Source organism: Sinohyriopsis cumingii, chromosome 2 (assembly GCF_028554795.1).
Source record: "Sinohyriopsis cumingii isolate HCF-2022 chromosome 2, ASM2855479v2, whole genome shotgun sequence".
Classification (NCBI taxonomy): domain Eukaryota; kingdom Metazoa; phylum Mollusca; class Bivalvia; order Unionida; family Unionidae; genus Sinohyriopsis; species Sinohyriopsis cumingii.
In genome coordinates, this window is record NC_142962.1 from 14,132,552 (window position 1) to 14,159,099 (window position 26,548).

The window sequence follows — 26,548 nt, forward strand, 5'->3', positions numbered from 1 at the left end:
GTGATCTGACTTTCTTCCTGCATAGATTTCCAGTGCTACGGCCTCCTGGTTGTACTATTGACAGTTGTTGAGCAGTTTGCTATATATCAACATACAGACCTATCCACCTGCACCAGACAAAGAATGGATGAGACCTGGGCTGCAGTTGGCAATAAGAAGGATGAAGAGGGGGCATTGTTCCTTAGTGAACTTTCAGTTATAATGCGAGGAATATTAACCATTCCCCACAGTAATGCCCACTGTCAGATAATCTTCTCCTCAGTGCGTAAGAACAGAACAGAGCAGAGGTCATCTATGGAAGATGACACTCTAGAAGCATTGTTGCTTATTAAATCAAAACCTGGTCATCCATTTGAATCCCAATGCCAGCACTCAGTTGAACAACTACAGAAGTTGAAAAGCACCTGCTATGAAATGAATAAGACAAGTCAGTGATCCTCATTCCAGCATACATGTAGCACTGAATTGACACTGCTTTGCTGTAACCTTCAGCATCTAAGCTCAACACGGATGATCATTAATAAATTATTTTTAACTGTTATATGTTTCAAATATTGTAAATATGAAATATTTTGCATCATTTTTGCAGTATGGACCATTGTTTGTATTGTCAGTTTAGTTACAAGATGTAATAAAGATGTGTCGATAATGTTGTGCGTTACTGTTGGCGTGCACTTGTTAAGAATACTGAAAGGTGACATGAAGTACTGAAAATATCCCTGAAAATACTGAAAAGCATTATAAGGGGGTGCACAGCTCAGAATTTAAAATTTTCACAATAGGTCACCAAGCATGGACTCAATATTTTACATGTCTATGAAAGAAACCTCATCAGGATAGGGCTGTCAACAGGTACCCGACCGTAGTGAAATAAATGGGCATTGAAAATTAATGATGAGTACCCCTTCACAAAAATAATTTTTCGACAACACTATCAAAATATCATATATCATCAGCAGTACGCTGGTCTGAGTTGCAGCAACAATATATTTATATGTAGGACCACCCGTTATGCATCAGCGGCCCACTACTAAATTGCTTACTTACCTAAGTGTAAACCTCCTTTAGTATTCAAGTTCTTTATTGGAAGTTGACTTTCACTGCCATTCGTTGTGAGTAATAAATATCAAAACACGCTGTGGAAGTTGTTGGAAGTTTATTAATAATTGAAACGACATTGTAATATTAATTTATTATTATTGACAAATCAAACAAAATATTATATCACAATTTATAATAGACAGTTTGAAGTGCAACAGGAAAACAAATTATCTCCATCGACAGACTATCAGCCGTCTCCCACTGGGTGTGGGTAAAGTGTGAATGTGAAAGTGCGAAAGTGCGAATTGGTAAAATACGAAAAAGATAATGCGAAATAGTGGATAAAGTGTGGTAAACAATGTGCAAAATGATGTAAATAGTCCATTCATTTCATCACCCTACAGCAATCCAGGTTTGTGAAAATTTGACAGTGGGGTAACTAGGGTTGTACATGTCTTTCATGTTCTAATGGTTACCCGTTAAACGGCGCAACAGGTACCCGGGTGAAGTTTTCCATGGTTTTTGAGAACACGAGTTACTGACAGACTATTATGTCTGTTATTTTCATAATAATAGTTTTGTAAAGGTCATTAGTTAATGACATTTTAATACTAACATCCTGTGATCGTAATTTGCAATGCAAGCTGAGTCATGTATCGTGCATACATCAGTTAAATTTCTTCAGGAATTACACCCCCCTCTTTCGAATTTGCTGGTGTGGTTCACAAAGTAAAACTCATTCATCCGGGAGTTCTGAAATTTATTTTGGCTGGGCTTTGCTTGATTTGCTGATGGCTAATTGCTTCATAAACCGGCTTCAAAATGAATCACACTTGAAAATTATTCTGACACATGAAATGATCATGCTCTGTGTTTTATATATGTATAAAATCCAGCTTCAAAGAAATACTGCTGCTGATCACAACTTGTAAATAATATTTAATACAGATGGCTTAAACATTCTCATTCAGCGCAATGATATGTCATAATGTTTGTCCTAACACTCATCTCTTTGATTTACCTATAATGGGTTGTTCCACTTTGTGATCGTTGCCTATGCAAATTAGCACATCAGACTCACCCACTTTTCAATCATATCTCACTGGCTAAGTTTCACAGTTTCTGGCGCTCATCTCTTTGATTCACCTCTGCTGAGTTGTTCCAATTTTTTACCTTCACCTATATGAATAACACAATGGGCTCACTGGCTGTGTTTGAAAGCCATTTAAGTAATATGGGAAATGGTGGTTTAAACCTGACCTCTTTCCTGAAAATAATGTTTTTCGAAACAACCATGTTGAAAATAGTATTTTTCGAAACAACTGTGTCAACAGTATGTAGTTGTGATTGAGACTAAATTTTTTAATTTGCTTAGTATGTTATACAGAACAATCGATATGGTTGAAAACAAGATTAGCTGCTCTTTTGTTGATTGTAGCTGCTATTGTTCCCTCTTTCAAAGGTTGGTCGATTGTAGCTAGTGAGTGTATCAACATAAGTGGATTATCATATAACATATCACTGGTAAGATATTTGTTAATAGAAATGTAAGATTTGTTTATGTGACAATAGATAGATTCCAGAATATTTTATATCTAAGTTTGCAGGTCACTTTGGTGCCTTTGAATGTCTTCACTCCAAACCCCAAATTGTATATACAGGTTTTAAGAGCGAAACTTTCAGCCACCCAAAAGCTTGGCAGAAGGTATATTTTGTTGCCAAAAAGTAAATAAAGTCTCAGTTTGCAACATTGGTGAACATCAGCATGGATTCCTGTATGAAGTGCTGAGGCAATTGGAGTATAATGTTTTCCCTGATAACACATCAGTATTGCATCCTCAACTGATCTAATGGTAGGTTTCAGACCAGCACCCTGTTGTTCATGAGTCTGGCATGCTAACCATTGCGCTACTGTGACACCAAAGGAATGTGAGAGTTTCTGGAGTAACAATAACTTGAGAAAAGCATGTGACATGCAGGTTTATTGCAGTTTTTAGATCTTATTTAGTTCTTTAGCGAATGACTAGATTTAAATACCAGACAGGTTAATAACTGGCTCATTAGTCTGTATATTTGTATTTTATCTTTCTTTGTGACTTCTGTTTTGTTTTAGATTGACAGTCCATTTATGTTGTCTATTAATACTGTATTTTAGTTTGTTTTTATTTATAATATTTCTAGGTTGTCTGTAGCAAAGGTAACAACCTACACGAGGTAATGACTGCTGGAGGTGACCTGTTTTTGGCCAGTATGCCTACCAAGTTCAGGAAGAATGTTTGGATCAAAAGAGGTACAGTTCATGATCTTTTCTTGAGTGAATTCCCCAGCCAGTAGTTTTCAGAGCAGTCTGTAAGCATTTCCAGCTCATTCAGGACCATCAGATACCTGATTTAGACTACAACTGTTTGAAGTTTTGAGCCTCTTGTTGACCCTCAAATGCTAGCACAGAACCCTAATATTTACGGTCACTGTTTTAGCCTTGTGAAGTTTCATTGATTAGCCTTGAAGTTATTGATTTTATTGTACCCTCGGTTTTCCAGTCAGGATCCTCATTATTGGTGACTGAAGGTCCAGATCCAAGTTGGATAGAGAGTGTTACCCATAGTGCATCATGCCTTTATGGTGATAATACAATGCCTTTATGGTGGTAATACAATGTCTTTATGGTGGTAATACAATGTCTTTATGGTGGTAGTACAATGCCTTTTTTGTGTATCAAGTATTTATACAGTCTGCACCAATATAATATAGTTTTAAATAGTCCAAGGAATATATACCAATAAAAGTGCATGTGCGTGCAAACTTTACTGACAGTTGGTCAATCACATGGAAATGTATCAGTTTGCTTATGATACTACATTCCAACTGCTGAATTGTCTACCCTTGTATATTTTCTGACTCTCCTTTTTGCTTTCCTCACAGTTGCTTACACTGTTGGTCCAAAGGTTTATATTTCAAGAGCCTAGCAAATGAGATTTGGGGTGCAAAGCAGAAGCTGTTATCACAATGTCTTACATTGTTGGTCCAAAGGTTTATATTCCAAGAGCCTAGCAAATGAGATTTGGGATGCAAAGCAGAAGCTGTTATGATGATGTCTTACATTGTTGGGCCAATTTGAGCAGGATGTCTGATATTTTTTCTTTTGGGACAACAAGCACTTTGTATTTAGATATTTAATACTTTTTACCATTTATCCACCCTTAATGATTTTAAAAAGGACCACAGTTTATCACTTTAAGATGATGCAAATCCATCTTTTCTGTTAGCTGCATCAAAATATGCAGTTTGTGTCTCTTCAAACATTCCAGTTACTGTATATGTATAAATGTATATTAAATGATGAATAATAATGTATAATTTTGTATGATAAGTGACAACAGTTAAGTTCTTCTTTTGACTCCAATTGTTTGATGTTTATTTTTCCTTTCTTCACTTTGGGCAGGTGACTATGTGGTTGTTGAACCCATTGATGAAGGAGACAAGGTGAAAGCGGAAATTGTATCAATATTGTACAAAGACAGAATCAAGTACATTAAGGAGGAAGGACAGTGGTGAGTGAACATTGGGTTTGTATTGTGCTTATTAAAAACTGCATTTCTTTAAGAATGCATTTTGGGATAATGTCAATCTAGGTGTAGCATTGATCCAGTGATTTAAAAAAATGTTATTTTAATAATATAATGGTGTCCCTTGAATGAACCCACCCATTTTGGTTAAAAAAGATTTTCTTAAGAGAGGGGTTTGCCTTTGGTTACAGATACAGAATGGTGAGGATACACAACCTTAATACATAATTTGGTTGTTGTTGTTGTTGTAGGGTTAAGCGCAATTTTTCAGCATATAATAGGCTATACATGGCGGCCAGTATTAATGGTGGAGGAAGAACCCAGAAAACACCTGGAAAGAACCACCAACCCACGAGAAGCTACTCCCAAGCTTTCTCACATACATTAGCCGAATCCAAGAATCAAACCCACGCAGACAGAGGTGATATGGCAGTGATCCGTAACGGAAAGCGCTTTAGAACACTCGGCCGCTCGGGGCCCCCATAATTTGGTTGTATGCAGTCTTATAGGTGATAGTGCTTCACCTAAAATTTCTTACTTAGAATGGGTGGGTAATGGGGATAGGCAAGACATCGCCTTTTATAAAAGAAGCACTGTTTTGACCAGGATGGCATTTTTAAGCAAGACCTAGTGATATAACTTTAAAAATCATCTATTCAAGAAACAAAAAATATTCAGAATTATGTTTGAATCTATGTTACATGAAAATATACAGCATAATAGAAAATATGTTTCAATCTAAGGTTTAAGTGTTCTAGAGACTAACAGAAAGGTAGGGGCTAGAAGGGCTAAGAGAGGAGATTGTGTCTATTTCTCTCTAGCTGGAGCACTCTGTGGCCCTACTTTACAGGGGTTTTAAAATGTGGACCAATGTACAAAAAAATCCTGAGAATATCTTTACACAGCGCGTAAAACTTTGAGATAATTTCTCATATGACATCCAACCAAATTGTGAGATGTTGACTACATTTGGAAATCTTGTAAATAACTATGCTAGCTGTATAGGTGGAACTGATGAGATTCCATGTTGGGTAATTAGGCCTAACACTTGTACGTGTGTAAATGACATTATTCTGTGTTTTTGACCCAAAAGTTACAGTATATTTTAAGTGAATAAAACTTGACCTATGACTTGAAAAAGAGTTTTGATTCAGGTCACATCAAAATGACCGACAAAAGCAAGTGATCTGAAGTTGGGAAATATGTCACAAAGTTGGAATAATGTAATAAAAGAAGGTGATCTGCTAATGGTGTACAACTAAATTATCTTGGTAGGGCCAACACAGTGTTGAACCTTCTGAAGCAAAAACATAAATCCTTTTAGCAGAGCACATGATCACTGAAACTGATTCAAAGAGGTATTGTGTGCACTTGTGTGTGTGTGTTGGATTTTTAACGTAGCTTTAACAATTTTTCAGTCATATCACTACAATGTCTGCAGTGGGGCAGTTTATAATGATGTCTATCACTGATGTATCATGCCGCAGACTCGTAGCATGATGTCAAACCCATTCACATTATCCTGACATCAGGCCAACCAGTTCTAACACTAACCTCTTATTGCTGACCACATAGCAAAGCAGCTGCTAGTACCATTTTTATAAGTCTTTGGTATGACTTGGCTGACTAATTTCTCTATAAACAAAGGTTATACAGTAACTTAGATGCAAAACAGATTTCTGGATGAGGGTTACGTGATCACATTCCAGAATGGTTTAGAAGGTATCTACACGTCTTAGGTCACATATTCCAGTACAGCCTTGATTTCACTATTATCGTTCACACATTAAAATTGAATTAAAAAAGGTTGCTTACTTGATTCTCAATCAAGGCTAGGAATTAGATCGTCAAAAGATACAAAGTTTGGTGTTTATGATTAAACAGTCAGGTCAAAATAATTTCTGAAAAATATCAAATTACATTACTTTGACATGTAATGAAATTAAAAATAAAAAGATTTTAAAACTTACAAACAATTAAATTAAATCAAAATTACATAACAACATGATATCTCAAGATTTCCACCATTTATGTTTTCAAAACTTTATAGATGGGTTACACTTAGGATAAAGAAGAAGCCTGTGATTTTATTGTTGTTATGTCAAATGTCAAGGTCACTCAGAAAGAAAATTATTTCTGCACAATAACTCGAGTTTTCCACCATCTACAGTTGCAGACTCAGTGGATGTCTTGTAAGTATAGTAAGGAAGAAGCCTGTTGATTCTGGGACAAAAGGTCAAGGTCACAGACTGAAAGAATACAAATGTGTCACAGACCTGGACCAAACTTTGTGAATGGTGTACATCTGATGTAAGGGAATAGCATATTGGTTTTGGCATCAAAAGGTGAAGGAATATGGTTACTGTGACTGTAAGAAGAAAAATGGTTTTAACACAATAATGTTAGTTCTACATCACAGACTCTGACAGAACTTTATGGATGGCTTACACTTGGGGTAAGCAAGAAGTCTTCCAATTTTGGTGTCAAAAGTTCAAGTTCAAAGTTCATGGTCATTGTTGCTGAAAGAAGAAAAGTGCACAAAATTTTCATCTCTTATCTTTCTTACCTCCATCAAGTATTTTACATGGTGTAGGCATATTGTGTGCGGTTCCTGATACTCTTGTTGTTCTTTGTTGAAAGTAAAATGACAGAATTAATGATGATATGTATATGTGACCTGAGGCCTCTTGGCATGGTGTAGATAAAAGGTTTCATAAGTGTCTGCAAGCCAAACCTCTCATTCTTATTTTGAATATTTATGTTAATACCCAGAAAATATCAATTACCTTGATATAGTTGAAATCGCAGCTTTTCCAGTCTTAATTATGAGCAATGATACATCATGAAATTAGATTTCTTCAGTTCTACTGGTCATATACTTTGCATCAGTCCTGCTAATTCTCACACTTTTAACCCCCATCTTATCGTCAGTCCATCCAGGAATGGAATTTCATCCATGTTAATGATCATATTGTCAGCAAAATCATTTTCTTCTCTTCTGGCTTTTATGAATTAATAAAATGATTTATTTTTTCCAAATCTACTGGGTGATGCTGGGTCATTGATGTCTATGCTTGAAGCACTATATTGTGCCACTTTAAAAATTGTTCCATTGGTTAAGTTTATTTTTAAAATTCCTGTGAATGCTGATAAAAAGGAACCTAATTTCTACAAAGTTTTGGAACATGATCACATGACCCACTTTCTGCATTTTAGAAGACAATATAACCTTTGTTTTGGGGAGTTATTCTCAGTTGAAGTTGGGCATTTACACTGGAAGTTGTATGTTGTGCTGTTTGGAGTTATTACAGATTGCTTGGATTTATTTCAAATTATTTGGATTCAAAAGGATTAATTCTGTTATTTTTCTGGAAAATATGTGTGCTGATGTGAAATTGTTGAATAAGGACAGCTTTTGTAAAAATTTATTCAGCTATCCAAAACCAGAGTGATAATTCTTGTTTCACTACAGATTACAGCATACATCATCATCTTCCATCTTGGATTCTTTGTTGTGATTTGAACTTGAAATTTGTTATTAGTACTTAAAAAAATTTAATCTTGGATTATTTTTGGATTTGATTCTATAAAACTGTAAGTTCATATTTTTTCATTTTTACAGAATTTTCCAGGGAAATAAATTATTATATTTTTTTCAAAGCTTGTTGTTTTCACTCTTTCTTGTGTTACTGTATATTCGAGCCTAAACATGTGATATAAGACAATTGTTTACAGATGATGCTGGTCATAAAAATCTTCCAGAATTTCTAAGACTATCCTTACACAACTTCTAAATCTGCACAGCAGAATTTGACCAACTTTGACAGAAAACTTCCTGATGTAATGACCTTTAAGTGTTGGACAGCTATGGTGTTGTGCTATCACATTTAGATGAAAATACAGAAAATTGGCAACATTTAAACAATTGTTTTTGTAACATATACAATCAAGTGTCATTCAGGTGAGCAATCTCAGTTCTGCTTGGGCCTCTTGTTTTGATTAAGCTCAGTTAAAGCACTTTACTTTATAGCTAACTGTTTTAAGGTAGGCTTGATGAAAATGGATTCTATTATTGTTACTACAATGTATTCAATTGTCAGTATAAAACTATGCAGTTAAAACAAGTTCTGCATGCCATCGGACCATCCTGGGTCAGCTCCTGTGTTGTGTTCTTGAGCAAGGCACTTTAATCCAATTGCCTGGGCACTAAATAACCTAGGTGTGATGCTGTGCCATAAGGCACCAAACCAAATGAAACCAAACAAGTTTTTTATGTTCAGTTCACATATACTTGATCGTGGTGGGAACACTTGCATTAATAAAAGCATAAAAATGGAGTTCATTCTTAGTCTTGGTTACTAAGCCAATTAATTCATTTTCAAAGGCACGTGTGTCAGTAATTGTAGCACATGATCTTGTATGCCATGTTGTTTTGTATAGTGTTCACTAAATACTCTTTAAGAAATTTTAAAAAAAAAACAAATAGGAAGTTAAATACGCAATTAATTAAAATATTAATCTAAAGCCATTGAACACGATTGTTCAAATAAAGAGCATTTTGCTGTTTGAGTATTCTATTTTGTTTAGTTTTGAAATTTATCAGTTATTATTGGATAATTAACAACCATTCCAGGCCTCAAGCATTTGATAAGAAGACAGCCATGTCTGATGTGTACATTCCTGAGGATCTGCTGCCCCCAAGTGATGACTCTGGGGATGAGGATATCGTCCCCGTGGTGGTAAACTCTAACAGAGTGCAGCCAGAGTACCAGGAGGAAACTGATGAAAGTGAGGAAGAAAAGGATGAGGAGGAAGGGTCTTGATAATGGATTTGTATTAGTGTGCAGATCATGACAGCAAGATCTTAGAAGTTTGCTGTAATCTGATATTAAACAGGAATAAACACAATATTTTGGTACATCCTTAATTTGATTTGGTTGGTGTTACACTGGAATAAACAAAATATTTTGGTATATTCATGTGCAAGACTCTTGGTAGCAAAAATACCTGCTTCCCAGGCTTGCATTTTCCAAGTGTGGACTTTTAGAGTTCATATTTGGTATACCTTTTGCTACATTCTGGACTCACAGATTGAGAGCTCTGACTGAGCAAAATTAAAAAAAATATACAGCTCTGTAGCTGTGAAAAACATTATTCTCTTTGCTATGAGGAATCATTCATTCTGGATCTGAAAGCAACTACACCCTTTTAATTAAGAAAACAAGAGTTATTTTACATTTTTGGGACCATAATGAAGCAACCTTTAATGTTGACCTTGTAGAAAACAAATGCCATGTTTGAATAAGTATTTGTTATACATTAAAACAATGAATTAATTTAGTAGCATATTTTTAAAATTTCATATTTTTCTCACCTGCCTTAGAATTATGAAATATAGCATTACTTTTAGACCAACATCAAGGCTGTATTCAGGTGAAACTCAGCTAAAATCACTATGTGTACAGTTCATGCTGTGATATGAATTCAAGTCCTGCTAGTCTTGTGTCCTTAGGCATAATGTTTGTTGCATCATGATGAACAGTGTTAATGTTTTGCTCTAAACTTGACAGAGTTGCATATCTTCTTTGCCAGTGTTCAACGGAAACATTTGGATAATATTGCCCTTTGTCTAAAGTTTATATATTGATATACTTGGAGTTCCAGTCTTCAAAATAGAATACATTACACTGTGAGATGTAAGTGACTTCAAGGTAGAATACATTACACTATGAGATATAAGTGCCTTCAAAGTAAAATACATTACACTTAGAGATGTTAAGTGATTTCAAGGTAAAAATTAGCAGACTACAGCAAATTCCTTTAAATTTTCAGTTACCAGACAAGTTGCTTTAATTGAAACCAATTGCCATCTGAGAATATTGATTGCATTTGGCAGGTTTGGTGGTCAGGGGGTACTTCTTAAAAGTATGAAGGTTAAGGCACTGAATAACAGAGTGGACGACATTAAGGACAAAGGATGGAGAAGCACCCACCCACCCCGTTTTTTTTCTTCAGGCTGTTACATCTATGTTATCCATCTTTCTCCTAGAATGAGGATTAGTCATTGTCACTTCAATTAAGGCACTGGTCAAAACCAAATGTTTGTATGTGTTGTTGTTACTGAACAATTATTTACTTAACCCCAATTCATAATTATTCACTTGACCATCATTCATAATTATTCACTTGACCATCGTTCATACAAACCCTGTCATTGGAGGTATACAGTACATAAAGTCTGTGAAAAAAGGTCGTCAAGTTTATGTATTATAATTGCACTGGCAGCATGTTTCTCTGATCCTGCAGGTTTTGTGAAGTTTTGGTTACCACATCTTTTATATTGTCATACACTAGGTAATTGAACAAAATTTGACATTTGTCAATTGCAGTTGTCTAAATATTTTTTCTGTATTTTTAATGGATACGAAAATAAACAAATGCTATATTCTTTCCATCAGTAATATTTTCTTTGTGCTTTTTGAGACCCAGGAATTTGAAATGGCTTATCCAGCCATTATTCTCTTTAACTATTATGCCAGGAGAAGTTTTGTGTTTACGTCTGGATTGATATATTGAAAAAGAAGTGTTTTATTTTATGAGTGTCTGTCTGGAAGCAGATTAAATTTGTAATATGATGCACCCACTACCGAGTTCATTTCTAATTTGGTGAACTGCTAGGTCATGTTAATCAAATACATTAATGCACCTGATGATGGACTCTATGAAAATGGTGAAATTTTATGTGAACTTCTAATCTGTTTAAAGTGACAATGAAATTAATCATGTTTAAAAAAAAAGTATAACATACTAACATAAAGAAGTAACTGAAAGTTTTGTCAAAGTCTGTTTAATATCTTTCAAGATATTTTGGCCTAAATATCTTCAAGGGAAGTAACTTCTCCCAGACAATTTCATATGCACAAGTTCTGATATCATGCTCTCAGTGGTACACCAGAATAATAATGGCTATATGGTGTCAATGAAAAGTGAAAGTTTAAAATATTTAAAACTGAAGACTTGCACACAAACTTTAGGTAGATAAATCCATGCAAATAAAAGTAAACTTGTAGTACTACAATATAAAAAGGTAAAGCTGCTAAAATGCAGTTAAAATGTACATAAAATATAAAGGCAGAATTTATCAAACCATAAAATATAATGTAATTTTTTCAAAAGTTCAAGATTAATAAATGAGTTACGAAGTTTTAAATCGAAAATAATGTCAATGAAAGGAAGCCTGGGGTAAAATATATTCAGTAATTATACATGTTTGCATAATTATTTGAATAGTTTAAGCAACATAAATATGAAGAATTTGAATGATTTGAATAAAATTTAATTTTTAAAACTTTAAATCATTGTTTTTCGACTGTAGGGTGTTGGTGCCTTAGTGAGACTCTTGTTTAACTGATTTGGTGTATTCATAGGCATTATTTAGACTCTATGTCACATGCCTCGTTTATGTCACATATTTGGTACCAGTGTACATGTATCTTGTATTGGTCATTTGCTGTCCATTTTCTGACCATGCAATTTAATTTATCCAATTTGGAATGTTCAGACATTTATGTCCCTGTCTTGATTTATAAGTTATTCAGTATTGCACAAGTGCAGAATGAGACGATTAAAAACTATATTAAAATCACTAGTTGCACTGAAAATTTTATTTTGGATCATTTGAGTTAGAAAATAGTCCGTTTTCGGCAGTTCTCGCCACAAAGATCCCAACTCGGACAGGCTGCACATGCAAGAAAGTTAAATTTTGTGAAAACTGGAGAGTGTATAAATGCAGTTAGCCAGCTGAAACCTTTGGTCAAAGTGTTTGAAAAATGGATCCGTTCAGACTGTGCATTTAGTTGCAGTAAATGTTTGCTCTACATTGTTTTTATAGAATATTGCTTGTAGTAAAATTAGAGGTAGAAACTTACAATACTGAATCAAACATGTTTGTAAAGACTGTTGCATTATATTCGAAGCAAGTTTTTGCTGTAATTTTACTGTAAGCATTGTTTCATGAAAACATTGCAGCACACGAGAGACAATGAAGTGGCAGCTATTTATTTCACCAGTTTTTCTGCTCAGAGTGATTCTGATTTCTTGAAACACTTGATAAAGTGTTGCTATTGGCTAACACTCAAAGCCACTGCTGTTGCTATTGGCTAACACTCAAAGCCACTGCTGTTGCTATTGGCTAACACTCAAAGCCACTGCTGTTGCTATTGGCTAACACTCAAAGCCACTGCTAAAAAAGCCTCAAGTACTGGTATGTTGCATGCTTGTAATGTAAGGATGCTGAGATTGTGGACAAAATAATTGTAGATGCCTCTTGAATTTCGTAGATGTATTTCACTTTGTAGATGTAAAATTTTATAATGATTTACATTTCAGTTTCTTATTATTGTAATGGAAATTTTCTTAAGAATTTTTTATTTTTGATATTATACACACTCTAGAAAATGACATCAAGGGTATTGCTTGTGTTAAACTTGGCTTCCATTGGGCCAATGTAGTAGTTGAAGAATGCCGACCCAACCACGTGCTTTTGGTCCATATCGTCCATAAATCTCAAGCCGCTTGTCACCCGTTATCGACTTCCAGCCAATCTCCTGGTTGGTGGTTTTGGGGTAGATGCTGACCCGGCGGCTTGGGTATTGAGGATTGGGTTGAATAGCTGGTAACTTCACCATTGCGGGCCTTGATTTTCCATGTTGTGAGGATGTGGGACGGGAAGGAGGGTATGGCTTTCCCTCTAGATCACAGTTCAGCTGAAAATATTTTATAATTTTTATTATAGTTTTTCTGCCACAATTTACAAAAAAATATTGACACTTTCATTTTATTTTGAAGAAGAGAAAATCATGGTTTTTTTTATTTATGCATCTTATAAATCACACATTCTTGCAATTTTCCGAATTGAGTGTGACAGTTGATTAGCAAAATTAACAATAACAATGCTTAGTATATTCGCTATACCAAGGGATCATGCAGTTGTGTTGTGATGATGCTGGATTTACTAGATTCTTGAAAATCTAATGATGCTAAAATGTAATGATTTACAGTAATTAAAATGTAGGGTAGACTGTAGTATGATAAACCTACATAACTGTAGTCTGTCCTGAAGTTCGCCTAAAACCTTTTTAATTCTGAGGTCTTTATTTCAGCTTCACCACTCCTACCCTTGTACAGTATTTTCTGAAGAGAACTTGCTTCAGACATCAGATACGTCCATTTTGAAGAAAAAAAACATGACCTGGTTTCTCATCTAGTGATTTTTGGAATGCTTTTTGTTTAGAATGTTAAATTAGTTCTTTCTTAAGACAGAAAATTGAAGGGAGAAAATGTGTTATTTTGTAATTGATATTTCTCATTGGACTATACAGCTTCCTACAGCAGTTTCCTGGTAACAAATGTATATGTTGCGATTTTTCTTTCCTTTCTCACAACGTTATCATTCCATAGATTTCTACTGAACTGTGAATGTGTCCAGGGACTTTATGTAAATATTTTTCCTTTCAAAATCTGTGTTCAGATGCAAGAAAATATGTACGATTTAAAAAAATAATTGTGATAATATTAGATTTGAAAGTTTAATTCTGACATTTTCTTCTCATTTTTACACACTGATTTAACAACAAAAAGAGATGCGACAACTCATCAAATTGACAGATTTTGGCTTGACAACACCACAACCAAATGGCTGAAAATATTTGCTTGACCAAAGGGCAGACACACATGCACTTTCAGCGTCCATTGCATTTTTTGTTTTTTAATTGCAAATTATTTTGGCATAATTTTTAGAAACAGCAAATGAAGGGTAGATGTATTGGCATTTAATGACACCATACTGATTATATTGTATGGTGCCAAGGAAAAGGAAAGATATACAATAACGTTGGGTTGAATGACATAATAGCAACATTCAGATCAAGCAATAATCAACTACCTTCTGTTCAGCAATAAGTTGTGACATTTAGATGTGAATGAGACTTTAAAGGTCATAAATAACAGTGAGGTTTGTGGGCTATGTAGTCCGGTCAGTTATAGCTGGGTGATTTTATTTTGTAAAGAAGGCATTGTATGGTTTGGAATCTTATGCGCACAGCAACACAGATTTTTAGCTTGGGTACTTTCCACACTAACAGATCCGGCTGACCAGATGGTAAGATTTGAACCTGCATTCTTTCAGCTGCTAGTCATAAATGCTAACCACTTAGTCATTGCAACTCTTTTTATGAAGTATTACCATATTAACAAATGGGGGAAAATGTACAATATGTAACTTTCATTTTGGTAAAAAAAAGTAAGTGTGCACGTTTTTCTTTTTTCAGATCATTACATTATTGAAGTAATTACCTGCTATTGCATTCTTATGGACAAAGTATGTAACTGGGCTTCTTTACAGCTTCTTTATCATCCAGTCAGATCAATGAAGGTTGATCCTTTTGTGTAGCTTTTCAGTTTCTCCGATATACTGAAGGCTACAGATTTTACATATGATGAGATAAATGACATTCTGTTTTGCATGTTTTGTTTGGACCATGTATAATTTTTCTCTAGTCACTGTGCTAGAAAATGCCCTGGTTTCGATCATATGTTGACAGATTTTGCACCTTTTATCGCCACAGGGGCCAGATTGACTAGAGTAGTCTTGATTAGTGATTGGCGTTAGCTTTGCCCTGACTAGGATGTCTTTGAGGTTTTTTGGTCTCCAGTAGGCGACTGCAGGTTTGTTAGAGAGGATTAAGTCTGTTCACAGAACACTTCTCCTCCCCACACCACACTTTCAGTAATATACCACTTATTGCAATTGCTGACAACCCCAACTGGAGTCCCAAAACCAGGAAAGAAAAGGAATCTTGCTGGATTTGCCGCCTTAGAACATTGAAACCAAGAGGACTTGAAAAAGACAACCATGCACAAATAAAATTTTCTTTTGCAGACGACACATTTTCTTTAAAAATAATTCTCTGAATTTGCTTAATAGCCTATGACTACTATAACAATTAAATATCCAGGATATAATCTGCGCTTACAATAAGTTAAATAAAATAACAGATGTCGTTATGGCTCATCAATTTATTGGTCAATACAAATATTTTCCAGTATCAGCAACAAGCTGAAATAAACTAGCTGACACATAATAGAGTTAAAAGGTTGAATTCCTGTAGAAACAGCCATGTAAAATTTAGCAAACATAACCGTTTTTTCTGTTTTATTTGCTTGTCTTGTCGATGTTTTGTATTTGCCTTTGAAAAAGACTCATTAAGGAGTCAAAATCGCTCAGGCTTGCTAGATACTAGTTTCGTACTGTTCACTGTATGTTTATTACATATATATATATATATATATATATATATATATATATATATATATATATATATATATATATATATATATATGCGTGTGATTTAACACATAACCGAACGTGATGTAAAATGTAAGATATCAAGGCCAACTTGAATAGAGTTTATGAACGTAATTCTCTGATATCTTACAATTCTCAGATGGTTTCATCGTTTGAAAACGATCGCGATTCCATGGAAAATGGCCGCGTTCTGGAAAACCGTTGATTGCGAATGGCGAGCGAGAAGTGGCTGCTTTGAAAGAGACGATGAAGATGTTAGATACGGAGTGGAAGATATTTGTTATCACGGCCATAAATTCGTCAGCTGTTTTTAATATGTTGAAGAATCAATTGGAATTCAGAAAGGTTTATGCACGATGGGCCCCGTATTTTGTCGTAGGCTGAAATCAGACTCGGGTTGAGATCGCCAGAGAGCTACTGGCCAGATATGTAAAGAGTGATCAGAGACGTTTGAATGAGATTGTCACATGGGATGAAACTTGGATTTTACATTTTTAACCTGACTGACGAGATAATAACTAAAGTTTGGGTTGGAGAAAAATGAGCAGGGACGACAAAGCTTGACGTTGATGAACTGACAAGATAGTTCTATACATATGTTTCTTTGCAAAAAGGCCAGGGGTCTTCCAGGATCCTGTTCCTGACTTTATTATTTACACTGGACGTTTATGTGCCTCAAAAGTGTTGCCAAATATTGGTGGAACACTACCGAACCATCCGTCTGCGCAATGGTGTCCGAGGTACCCATGTACTGCATGGCAATGGACCTTCCAGGCATTTCCACACACCCCTCCCTAATTAGCTCAAAAGGATATTTGGCTGAATCTCGTCATCAAAGATTCGCTGAGGGACAGACGATTCGAAAACCGCCACACTGTTAGAAATGCAGTTTTTTTTAACATACCCAAAAGGGAGTACAAAAGACGTTTAATAATTGGATGATCAGACTGGAAAAGTGTATAAACGTCCTTGGGTAGTACTTTGCGGGGATGCACAGACGTACCATTCCCTATTAAAGAACTTAGCTGGACAGCACATTAATATTCTAAATGTTTTAATATCTCGCGTATAGCGTGTTCTTGTAGATATTAGTTCATTAGAAAAGCTGCAATATATCGGTGTATTTATCTGACACAAGGAGGAGCATATAGGGACCCAATTTGTACTCCTATTTCCTTGGCGTAATATAGAAAATAAAGTGTCAATAGTGCCGTTGAAAACAACAAAACTAAACAAGCTCAGTTTGTATGATAACTGGTACAGTTACCTTTTGGTATTCTCGGACCAGGTAACCCCACGAATTCGGCCACCGCAATCGCTCGGACAAGATTTCGTGACGAACATGGTCTTTCCTGGAAAAAAAGTAAAGACGTTGCTAAATTCTGGTCTATAATTCATAATATCCCTTCATTTGAATATTCTTTGGAAACCTCATTTTTGGTAATTGGTTCCAAACAAACTTATTTGCCTGTTTTCACTTTATACTGGCATCCCATCAATGAAGTAAATGCATAATATGAATTCTGAATATTATACTTATTGTTATAATCTCGGAAGTTAATCAGAAGACTAGTTTTAAATTAATAGACCTGGTTTTCTCTTATTTCAAAATCGCTTGTTAGGCTGGTGTCTTTCCAGGTCTCTGGCCTTATGCTGTCATCCTTATTTTGCGCCATCAACTAGTTACTTGACCCGTGATCATAACAACAATTCGAAAATGAAAGCCTATGGATGTATTAAGTTGGTACATGTATTTGCTTCGACCTTGACTGATGAATTATGTCTAGTGCCGAACTTATTTTGCCATGAGCTGAACTAGTAGTGTACAGTACAGTTACATAACATTGTCGTCTCCGCTGGAGTAAGGCTAGTCACATATTCTTTGCGAGAAGAGTCGACTTGAAAATCAAAAAGATTGTTACTGCCACGCGAATATTTGAAACGGAAAATAAAATAATTTGATTTGGTCGTGCAAGATTCTAAACTACAAAAAACAGGCTCTCTGTGACCTCTCATACGATTTATTTTGTTTATTCAGTTTTTCTTTACAAGAGAAATCGTTACTTATGAAATTACATGTAAAATTTTCATATGGATTGAATTTAAAAAATAACCAATTGCTAATGCAGGGGTGTATCTCGGGGGTAAGGACGAACCCAATCGATTTCGGCATAAAATATTCCAAGTTCAAGGTCACCGACAGAAAGCAAGACATTGGTGTCCAAACTATAATTCAATTTCTGTATGATCTATCTGTACCAAACTTTGTGGATGGCTCGCACTTTGAGTAAGGAAGAACGGTATTGATTTTGGAATCAAACCATCAAGGTGACTGAGACTGAAAGACGAAAATAGTTTCCGCTCAATAATTTGAGTTCTCCATCGTCCAGTTACCAAAGTTTGTGGATCACGTGCTCTTGGTGTAAGGAAGAATCCAAATCCAATTTGTAGTTAAAAAAAAACTAAGGTCGCTGTGACTGGATGAGAGAATAAAACATTAATAGTTCTGCACAATAACATTAGTTCTACTTAATAGACTTGGACCAAACAACGTAGACGGCATGCACATTAGGTCCAAAGGTCAAACGCCAAGGTCACTATAACTGAAAGAAGTAAAAGGTTTCTGCACAAAGGTTTCATTTATCTATATAGAACACGCTAAAAACGGCGTGGGTGTATTATGTCTTGCTCACGGTACTTTCTTTTTTTTTCCTATCGTGTAATAGCTAATAAAAGAACTGCAAGTACATGACACGCGTACCAACGTCATTTGGTATCAGGTAGCAGTACGCATACATATGATGGCCAGTAAGAAAGACGCACATTTTCAGAAAAGTTATATGTAACGTACCTACACCATGGACCTAGCTTTATGTCGAGGACTGCATTAACTTGCTCCTTTTCTTCTTGATAAAACGATTTACATATCGTGATCGAAACACTTGCTTTAAATCGAGAAGTCCGAGTTAATGTGAATTTTTTTTATTTAAGTGTCGCTGAAAAATATGAGGGTGGTTACAAAGATTTTTCTTAAATTACTACCAGGTAGTCAAATCGCCGATGAATGATTTGTGATTTTGAATGACACGCATGAAGAATAATGTATTTAAGGGGAATGCGTGGCTGCTGGTTCGACTTTAGTGTCAGGCCATATTACTCATGTCTCTGTCGTCTGAGTCATTTTTTATACATGGATCATGGAGATATTATATTCAGATTGGGGTTAGGGACATAATCTAAGTAATCGGTTGCTATAGAAGAAACTCCCTTATGCATTTTCCCTTGGAACGCAGAATTTTTTTAGAACAAAACAATTAACTGAAATCATCATTCATACGATCGGAAAATACACGGGCCACACCTGGAATATATTCAATATTTAAACAAGCTTTTATTTGTATTTTTTGTAAAAATTGTTTCAGACATAATGGAAAATCTGCAGCTACAAGAATACTACTGAGTAAATTGCCATTATTTTGCAGTATTGTACAGAATATCAGTATTGACCGTACCAAAAGGAGGCTGTTCGCTTAGTGTATAGTAGTAGTAAGGTGGGATACATTAGCGTCAATGGGAATTAGCATTACAGAGACCCCTGGGACAGATTAGCGTCAAGGGAAATTTAACATGGAGAAAAATCGTGGGTCAGATTAGCGACAAGGGAAATTAATATGGAGAAAAATCGTGGGACGGTTTAGCGTCAAAGGAATTTAAACAGGGTGGGACTTTATAGCGTCAAGGGGAATTGAATATGGGATTTTTTTTTTTTTAAATTTTTTTAAAAAGGGGTAGGCAATGGAAAGGCTATCTCTTTTCGAGAAATATGGCTGGCCCTGAAAAGGGCCTTTGGGTTTTCTTCTTCTTCTTCTGCTTCTAATTTCTTCTTTTTCTCCACCAAGTTCTTATTTTATCTCCGACACTCTTTCTCTTCTTCTCTTTCTTTTTCTCCTGCTCTTCTTTCTTCTTCTCTTCCTCCTCTTCTTTCTTCCTCTTCTCATTTTCTTCTTCTTTTTCAATCTTTTCGTTCCATTTGCTTATTCTTATTCTTTCCTCTTCATCCTCCTTCTCCTTCTTTATCTCTTTCATGACACCACTAATCTTGTCCTTTACCTTTTTTAAGTTATTGATTTCCATCTTTACACGATGGGGACTATAGGAATAATGGTCTTCAACCAGTCTTATCAACATCTGCTCCATCATTCCTAAGTTGTCTAAAACGTCTTGTAATGTTTGTATTTTGTCCATTTGGTTAGAAGCCATCTTCTTTTTTTATTCTTTGCAGAATGGTTTGAACGACGAATACTGTGGGTTCTTATACTTAAAGCGCGTACATGAAGGAAAACATCCCCCTAAAACGTAAAATTGATCTTACCTAGATCATGACCAAACAACGCGCGGACGTGAAGGAAAACATCCCCTACTTTTTCATTTCATATAATAAAACCCAAACTATACTCTCCACATACGCTAAGAAACAATAAACAAATCCATAATCTACTATCCACACAATCGTACGTGAGCGGGTACAAACACAAACACAAACACACAAACACATACGCTAAGAAACAATAAACAAAATCCATAATCTACTATCCTCACAATCGTACGTGAGCGCTTACAAAACCCAAACTATACTCTCCACATACGCTAAGAAACAATAAACAAATCCATAATCTACTATCCACACAATCGTACGTGAGCAGGTACAAACACAAACACACAAACACAAACACACAAACACATACGCTAAGAAACAATAAACAAAATCCATAATCTACTATCCACACAATCGTACGTGAGCGGTTACAAAACCCAAACTATACTCTCCACATACGCTAAGAACGATAAACAAATCCATAATCTACTATCCACACAATCGTACGTGAGCGCTTACAAAACCCTAACTATACTCTCCACATACGCTAAGAAACGATAAACAAAATCCATAATCTACTATCCACACAATCGTACGTGAGCGCTTACAGAACCCTAACTATACTCTTCACCTACGCTAAGAAACAATAAAGAAACCCATAATCTACTATTCCCACAAACATACCTTAGCTCTTACAAGCACCATCACACAAACACATACCCTCACACTATCTTAAAAAAGAGTTGGTGTTTATATTCACACTACTCTACCTACACATTGGCAAATTGATGGTTATTTCTTTTCTAGAGTATTGGGTAGCCCTGAAAAGGGCTGTTTTTTTGTTTAGAAATTCATGGACACCTGGTTAATGGTGGCACCTTCCAGGCCTGGCGCCGCATACACATCTTGTCCCCCAGTTACTTTTTACCTTTTTGGGGGAGAGAGCAGAGGCAGGATATGTCGCTTCAGAATCCCAATTTTCGCTCTCTGGGATTCTGAAATTTCTTCTTCTTCTCTCCTTTTCCTCCTCCTCCTCTTCTTTGTATCTTCTCTCCTCCTCTTTGTATCTTCTTTCCTCTTCTTCTTTATATCTTCTCTCCTCCTCTTCTTTGTTTCTTCTTTCCTCCTCCTCTCTTATCCTTCCCTCCTCCACAATGGCTTCTGCGGCCAGTTCATTTAATACGCGCCTGGCATATTCCAGATGCACATGAAGTTCCAACAGTTTCTCCAGTCTCGTGTTCATTTTTGGTGTTGATCAATCAACAAGGGTAGCTGGACTGCCGAACGAGTTTCAATTTATAGTGAAAGCGCGGACGTGATGGAAAACATCCCCCTAAAAACATAAAATTGATCTTACCTAGATCATAACCAAAAAAAAACAACAACGCACGGACCTAAAAGAAACACTCACTCACTTTTTTATGCTACCCATCACTATTTTAAAATTTTTTATAAATCACTTCAATAGACTATCCACATACGCAAAGCAATCCAATCTAACCCTAAATTTACACCTCAAACACCAAAAAAAAAAAAAGACATCATTTTAATCTACTATCCATACCAACTTACTTAACCACTTACAAACACAAACACACAAACACATACCCTCACATTTTTTTAAAAAAAGAGTTAGTTTATTTTCACACTACTCTACCTACACACATTGGCAAATCGATTGTTATTTCTTTTCTAGAGTATTGGGTAGCCCTGAAAAGGGCTGTTTTTTTTTTGTTTTGCTATGGCATTCTTTTTAGTTTCTAAGAATGCGATGTCCTCTGAGGATAGACTTTCTGGCGATAGGTCTGCTTCTTCGGAAAGAGAAGAAGAACTCTTTGGTGTCGATACGACAATCGACAAAGCCTCTGTCAGCTTCAGGTTGCTGCTGCTGCTCTTGTTGTTGTTGTTGCTGCTGTCTCTGAAGTCTGTACTTCTCTGTCCATTCTTCTTTTTCCCTGTTCATTTCTTCTCTGAAGAGCTCTTCTATCAGGCCTTCAGTGATTTTTAACATTCTCACATTCTCTATTTCTTCTGGCTTCGGTATCAGACTGTGTCTGACCCTATGCAAATTCACGTAGGCTTCGTTGAGTTTAGCTAGTTTGGAGCACATCTTCTTAGGAGGATGAGTCGACAATGGATGGTTAGACTGGAAACAACACGGTTCTTAAAGTCAAAGCGCGGACGTGAAGGAAAACATCCCCCACACGGTTTTTGAGTCGCAACGTTTAGTGAGTGTCATGAGAGGGATAGTAAGAAATGAAAGAGCATCAATCCAACATTCTTATAGCTAAACAAAAGACAAAGGCATTTTTTTCAAAACACAACAATTTTTATTCAAAAATCATTTAACACTAAACAACAACTCTAACATTTTTTAACAATAATCCAACAATATAACATCAAACAATTTTTTCAAAACACAACATTTTTTATTCAAAAATCACTTAACACTAAACAACAACTCTAACATTTTTTAACAACAATGCAACACTAAAAGTTTCTCCACTAGGTAAAGAGGGATAACAGTCTTCCATGGTTTCTAGTAATCTAGGATGACTTCTCTCAAACTGTTGATTTCTATGGTATTATCGAATTCTGCATACAGGATGACGTTCACCGTTTCATCAGGGTCTCGGTCTTTAAACTGAATTTCCACACGAATCTGGCCGGATTTTATAGGGTGGAAATGTCCCTCGTCGCTGCCTTGGTCTGGAGTGAAATCGAAAGCCCACAAAGCGTAGCCTCCTGCATAATACTCGTACGTAATACCGTGACTGGTATTGGTTCCTAACTGTCCGGTGGCTTCGTACAGGGACAAGTACGATCTCAAGTAATTCTTCTTGGTAAAGTCAGGTTCGAAAGGTCGGGTACACAAGGTCTTGCCATCGCGACTGACTTCGATTTTGGACACGCCAAAGTGTTGAAAGTAGAAAGGATTTTTTTCGGCAGCTCCGTTGAAGGCTGTATTCTCGACGATACCAACGATCAAACGTTTGGGTAACTGTCCTTGGAACAGATGATCTTCGATCATGGATCGCTGTCCCTTGGGAATGGTGAAGGTTTTCACTTCCACGCGTCGTATGGGATACTTGGCAGTCGTTCTGCTCAACGTCTGACTGATGTCGTTTCCCACTTTAGGTAACACTTCCACACGGCGTACGTAGAGTCTGGCTTCTAGGATTTTGGTTTTGTAACCGTCACTATCAGCCATCAAATGGAAAGCGGCACTGCTACGATTCAGTCTCAGGCGGACATCCACCCCGTTCAGCAAATACTTTTCTTGCAACCACATGTCCAAATGCAAACGATCCATCAGTTCTAAACTTGTGTCGGCTCCCGTGATTCTCTTTCTTCGTTCTACAAATCCATCATTGTTGTCTTTCTTTTCATCAGTTTCCAATATTTCAAACTTGGTAGGTTCGTCAGCTTCCCATACCACACAGGCATTGAGATGAGTGTTCTTGGCATCTATTCCGTACGTCAAGAGATTTTCCAGGTAGGCACGATAAGGGTAAGTATCCATGCTGCTACTGACCAGTTTGTTATTCAAGTACAAGTCCACTCCACTGAACAAGGAATGCATGAAATTGTTGACGGGAGCTACTGCTTCATCGTCTATAGCACCTCCAGTCTTATCTAGAATTTTGACTTTCAGGTACAAGTAACTGCTATTCAGATCGATGTAATCTTCGGGCTGTCCTTTGATTTCAAACTCGATGGGAGCGGAATCGGTCAGTGAGGAGACGGGGTGAAATTCCACCCACTGGGATTCTTGCATCGTCATCATCGTGGGGGGCATGGCAAACAGATCCAGTTCCGTCTTGGAACAAGCGCAAGATTCTCGGTGCATCATTTTTTTGTCTCTTTTCTCAATAATCGAAAACGTCTAAGTCTCGAACGGTTCTTCTTTTCTTGGCCTTTCTAGCTTGAAGTCTGGTGAAAGGGTGTTTTCTTCGTCGTCTCTTTCTGCCTTGTCCTTGCTGAATGCCTGACTCGGTAGCGTGCAGGGCATTTATAGGTGTTTCTCGGTGACCCAAAATGCCTTTGCCCGTTTGCAGCAAGACATTTTTGCCTGCCCTCATGAAGGCTTCTTTAGGGTTTTGTTTGTCGATGATGACATTTTGGAGAAATTCTTTGCCTTGCGTCAGTGCCGCATCTTTCAAGGCGTGCAATCCGCGTGTCACCATCGGTTTCAACACCGGGGCCACCGAACAAAAGGCCGATTTTAACATATCTCCTAAACCGTGTCCTCGCTGTCGAGCAACCCCTCGGTACCCTGGATACATGACTTACGAATCGTGAGAAAACCGTTTTCGAAAATGGAGTTTCACCGTAACTTTTCCTTTGGTGAATGGAATATTTTGTCCCAAATCTCCTTTTATAGTAATGTTGACCGTGTCCAAATACGACTTACTGACAGGCAAATAGTGAGGATGTACAAATTCGCGGTGGACGTGGTAAGTGTTTCCACCTTCCTCGTCAGTGTTCGTGGCAGAATCCACTTTGAAAGGAATGACACGCAGTAACGGTACGGAGGTGTGTCCCACCACGTTATACTCCACCACATCGGAGTACACAAACATCAAATTCAGTCCTTGGTTCAGTTCTACCGGGGCACGAAATAACTTGCTAAAAGACTCGTTGTCGTAAACAATGGGTAATTCGCTTTTCTTCATCATGCTCATTCTCAGGTTCATGTCTCCGCCCAACATGTCATACAATTCAGGACAAAATAAAATGGACAGGATTTTACTCCGTTCAAATTTCATCAAGAAGCGACGAGCTACTTTGTGGTACTCCATGGTGACACTTTTGTTAACATGCTCCAAAGCTTTCAGAAACACTCCATTAAACCTGGAGGCTATGGTGCTGACCAAATGTTGACCACTAAAATAATAGCCTGGGGAAATGAACAAGTGATAGGTGGTGTACTTTTGTGTACGGGTTTTCTTGTCATATTTGACATTGCTATCCATCCACTGTTGCAATTGTTCGTCATGAACTTCCACATCAAAAAAATTTTGATTGGGAAGGACATTGAGGACTTGGGTCGGGTGAATCATTTCTACTAAAGCCACTTCCCAATGGGCTTCGTGATCTAAGGGGATGGCTTGAGGTAATTTGGCTGTGTAACAGCACAACGTGTTCTTGGGAAACACCTCCATGGAACTGTCACTGGGTAAGGTTAAGTAAAATTGGTTTTGGTGACTCATAATTCCAGAGTTCTGTGGCTGTCCGAGGGGTTAGTGGACGTCAGAGGCGTGTCTCCGCCCAAAATGGGGTTCTGGTTGTGGTTGGAGTGGTGACTGGCACTGGCACTGGACACGAGGTTCCCGTGGTTCCCGTTCGAGGTGAATTTCAGGGAGGGATTAGGAAGCAGGTAACCGATGCAACTGCTCAATAAAATGGTCCACAATTGTTTGTCTCCTTGTTGCAAACTCAAATTGGCGATGGCTGCCCCGATGACACAATACACCACGAAGATCTGGCAGAAAAAGACGATTTGCGTTTTAGGCACACGTTCTCCACACCACACCCACAAGGGTTGTTTTTGTAAATCTTGCACAAAAGAACTGGGTGAAGGAGGAGTGGTCGACGTAGCTGCGTCTGTGTGAAAACGCATGATGGTCACTTCTTTTTATAGTCGATGACTTGCGAAGCGTCGATCCAAGAATCAAAACTGGGCGGATATCCTTTCCAACGTACTTTGACTTCTTTGACACGTCGTTTGCCCACTTTACGGGTTCTGCGTTCGAGAATGCTTTCGATGTCGTACACGTCGTCTTCTTTTTGGTGACACGTTGTAACTCGGGCAAATAAAACGTTCCTTTGAGCACTTCTCCGTTCATGTCTTCCAATTTATAGACGGCAGGATGACGGCCATGCACTCGTCCAGTGACGCGAAACAGTTCGGTCGTCCAGTTAGGTAAGTAACCTTTGTCAAAAGTGCGTTTGGTTTTGCCAATGCGCACCCAATCTCCTACGGCCAACTCTCCACTTTTCTTGGGGACAGCCCTCGTCGGGGACGTACCAAACAGACGCTCAAACACCAGCATGTTCGTTGTCGGGAGTCACGTCTTGCGGGGCACGTCCGATGCTTCGATGGTAAGATTGGTTGTACGCTTGCACCAGGTGCCGTAAGATGTCGATGTACTTCAGAGTGTGGTGATGCGTAAAATATTTCCACATGCGTTCTTTCAA

The 26,548-nt window shown here is 37.1% G+C and overlaps 2 protein-coding genes across 2 annotated transcripts in view; one reads left to right on the plus strand and one right to left on the minus strand.

Moving 5' to 3' along the window:
• LOC149804360 (putative RNA-binding protein EIF1AD) overlaps positions 1–11,064 on the plus strand; it is a 32,247-nt gene extending 21,183 nt beyond the window's left edge. Inside the window, exons 3-5 of the mRNA XM_089939395.1 lie at positions 3,223–3,331; positions 4,484–4,592; positions 9,241–11,064. Of these exons, the coding sequence (XP_089795521.1) occupies positions 3,223–3,331; positions 4,484–4,592; positions 9,241–9,430 (408 nt within the window). The 3' untranslated portion in view covers positions 9,431–11,064. The remainder of the gene's footprint in view (positions 1–3,222; positions 3,332–4,483; positions 4,593–9,240) is intronic.
• Positions 11,065–11,217: 153 nt separating this feature from the next.
• LOC149804361 (ciliary microtubule inner protein 1-like) overlaps positions 11,218–26,548 on the minus strand; it is a 28,678-nt gene continuing 13,347 nt past the window's right edge. Inside the window, exons 2-3 of the mRNA XM_089939400.1 lie at positions 17,240–17,324; positions 11,218–13,372 (exon numbers count right to left, since the gene is read on the minus strand). Coding sequence (XP_089795526.1) covers positions 13,088–13,372; positions 17,240–17,324 — 370 coding nt within the window. The 3' untranslated portion in view covers positions 11,218–13,087. The remainder of the gene's footprint in view (positions 13,373–17,239; positions 17,325–26,548) is intronic.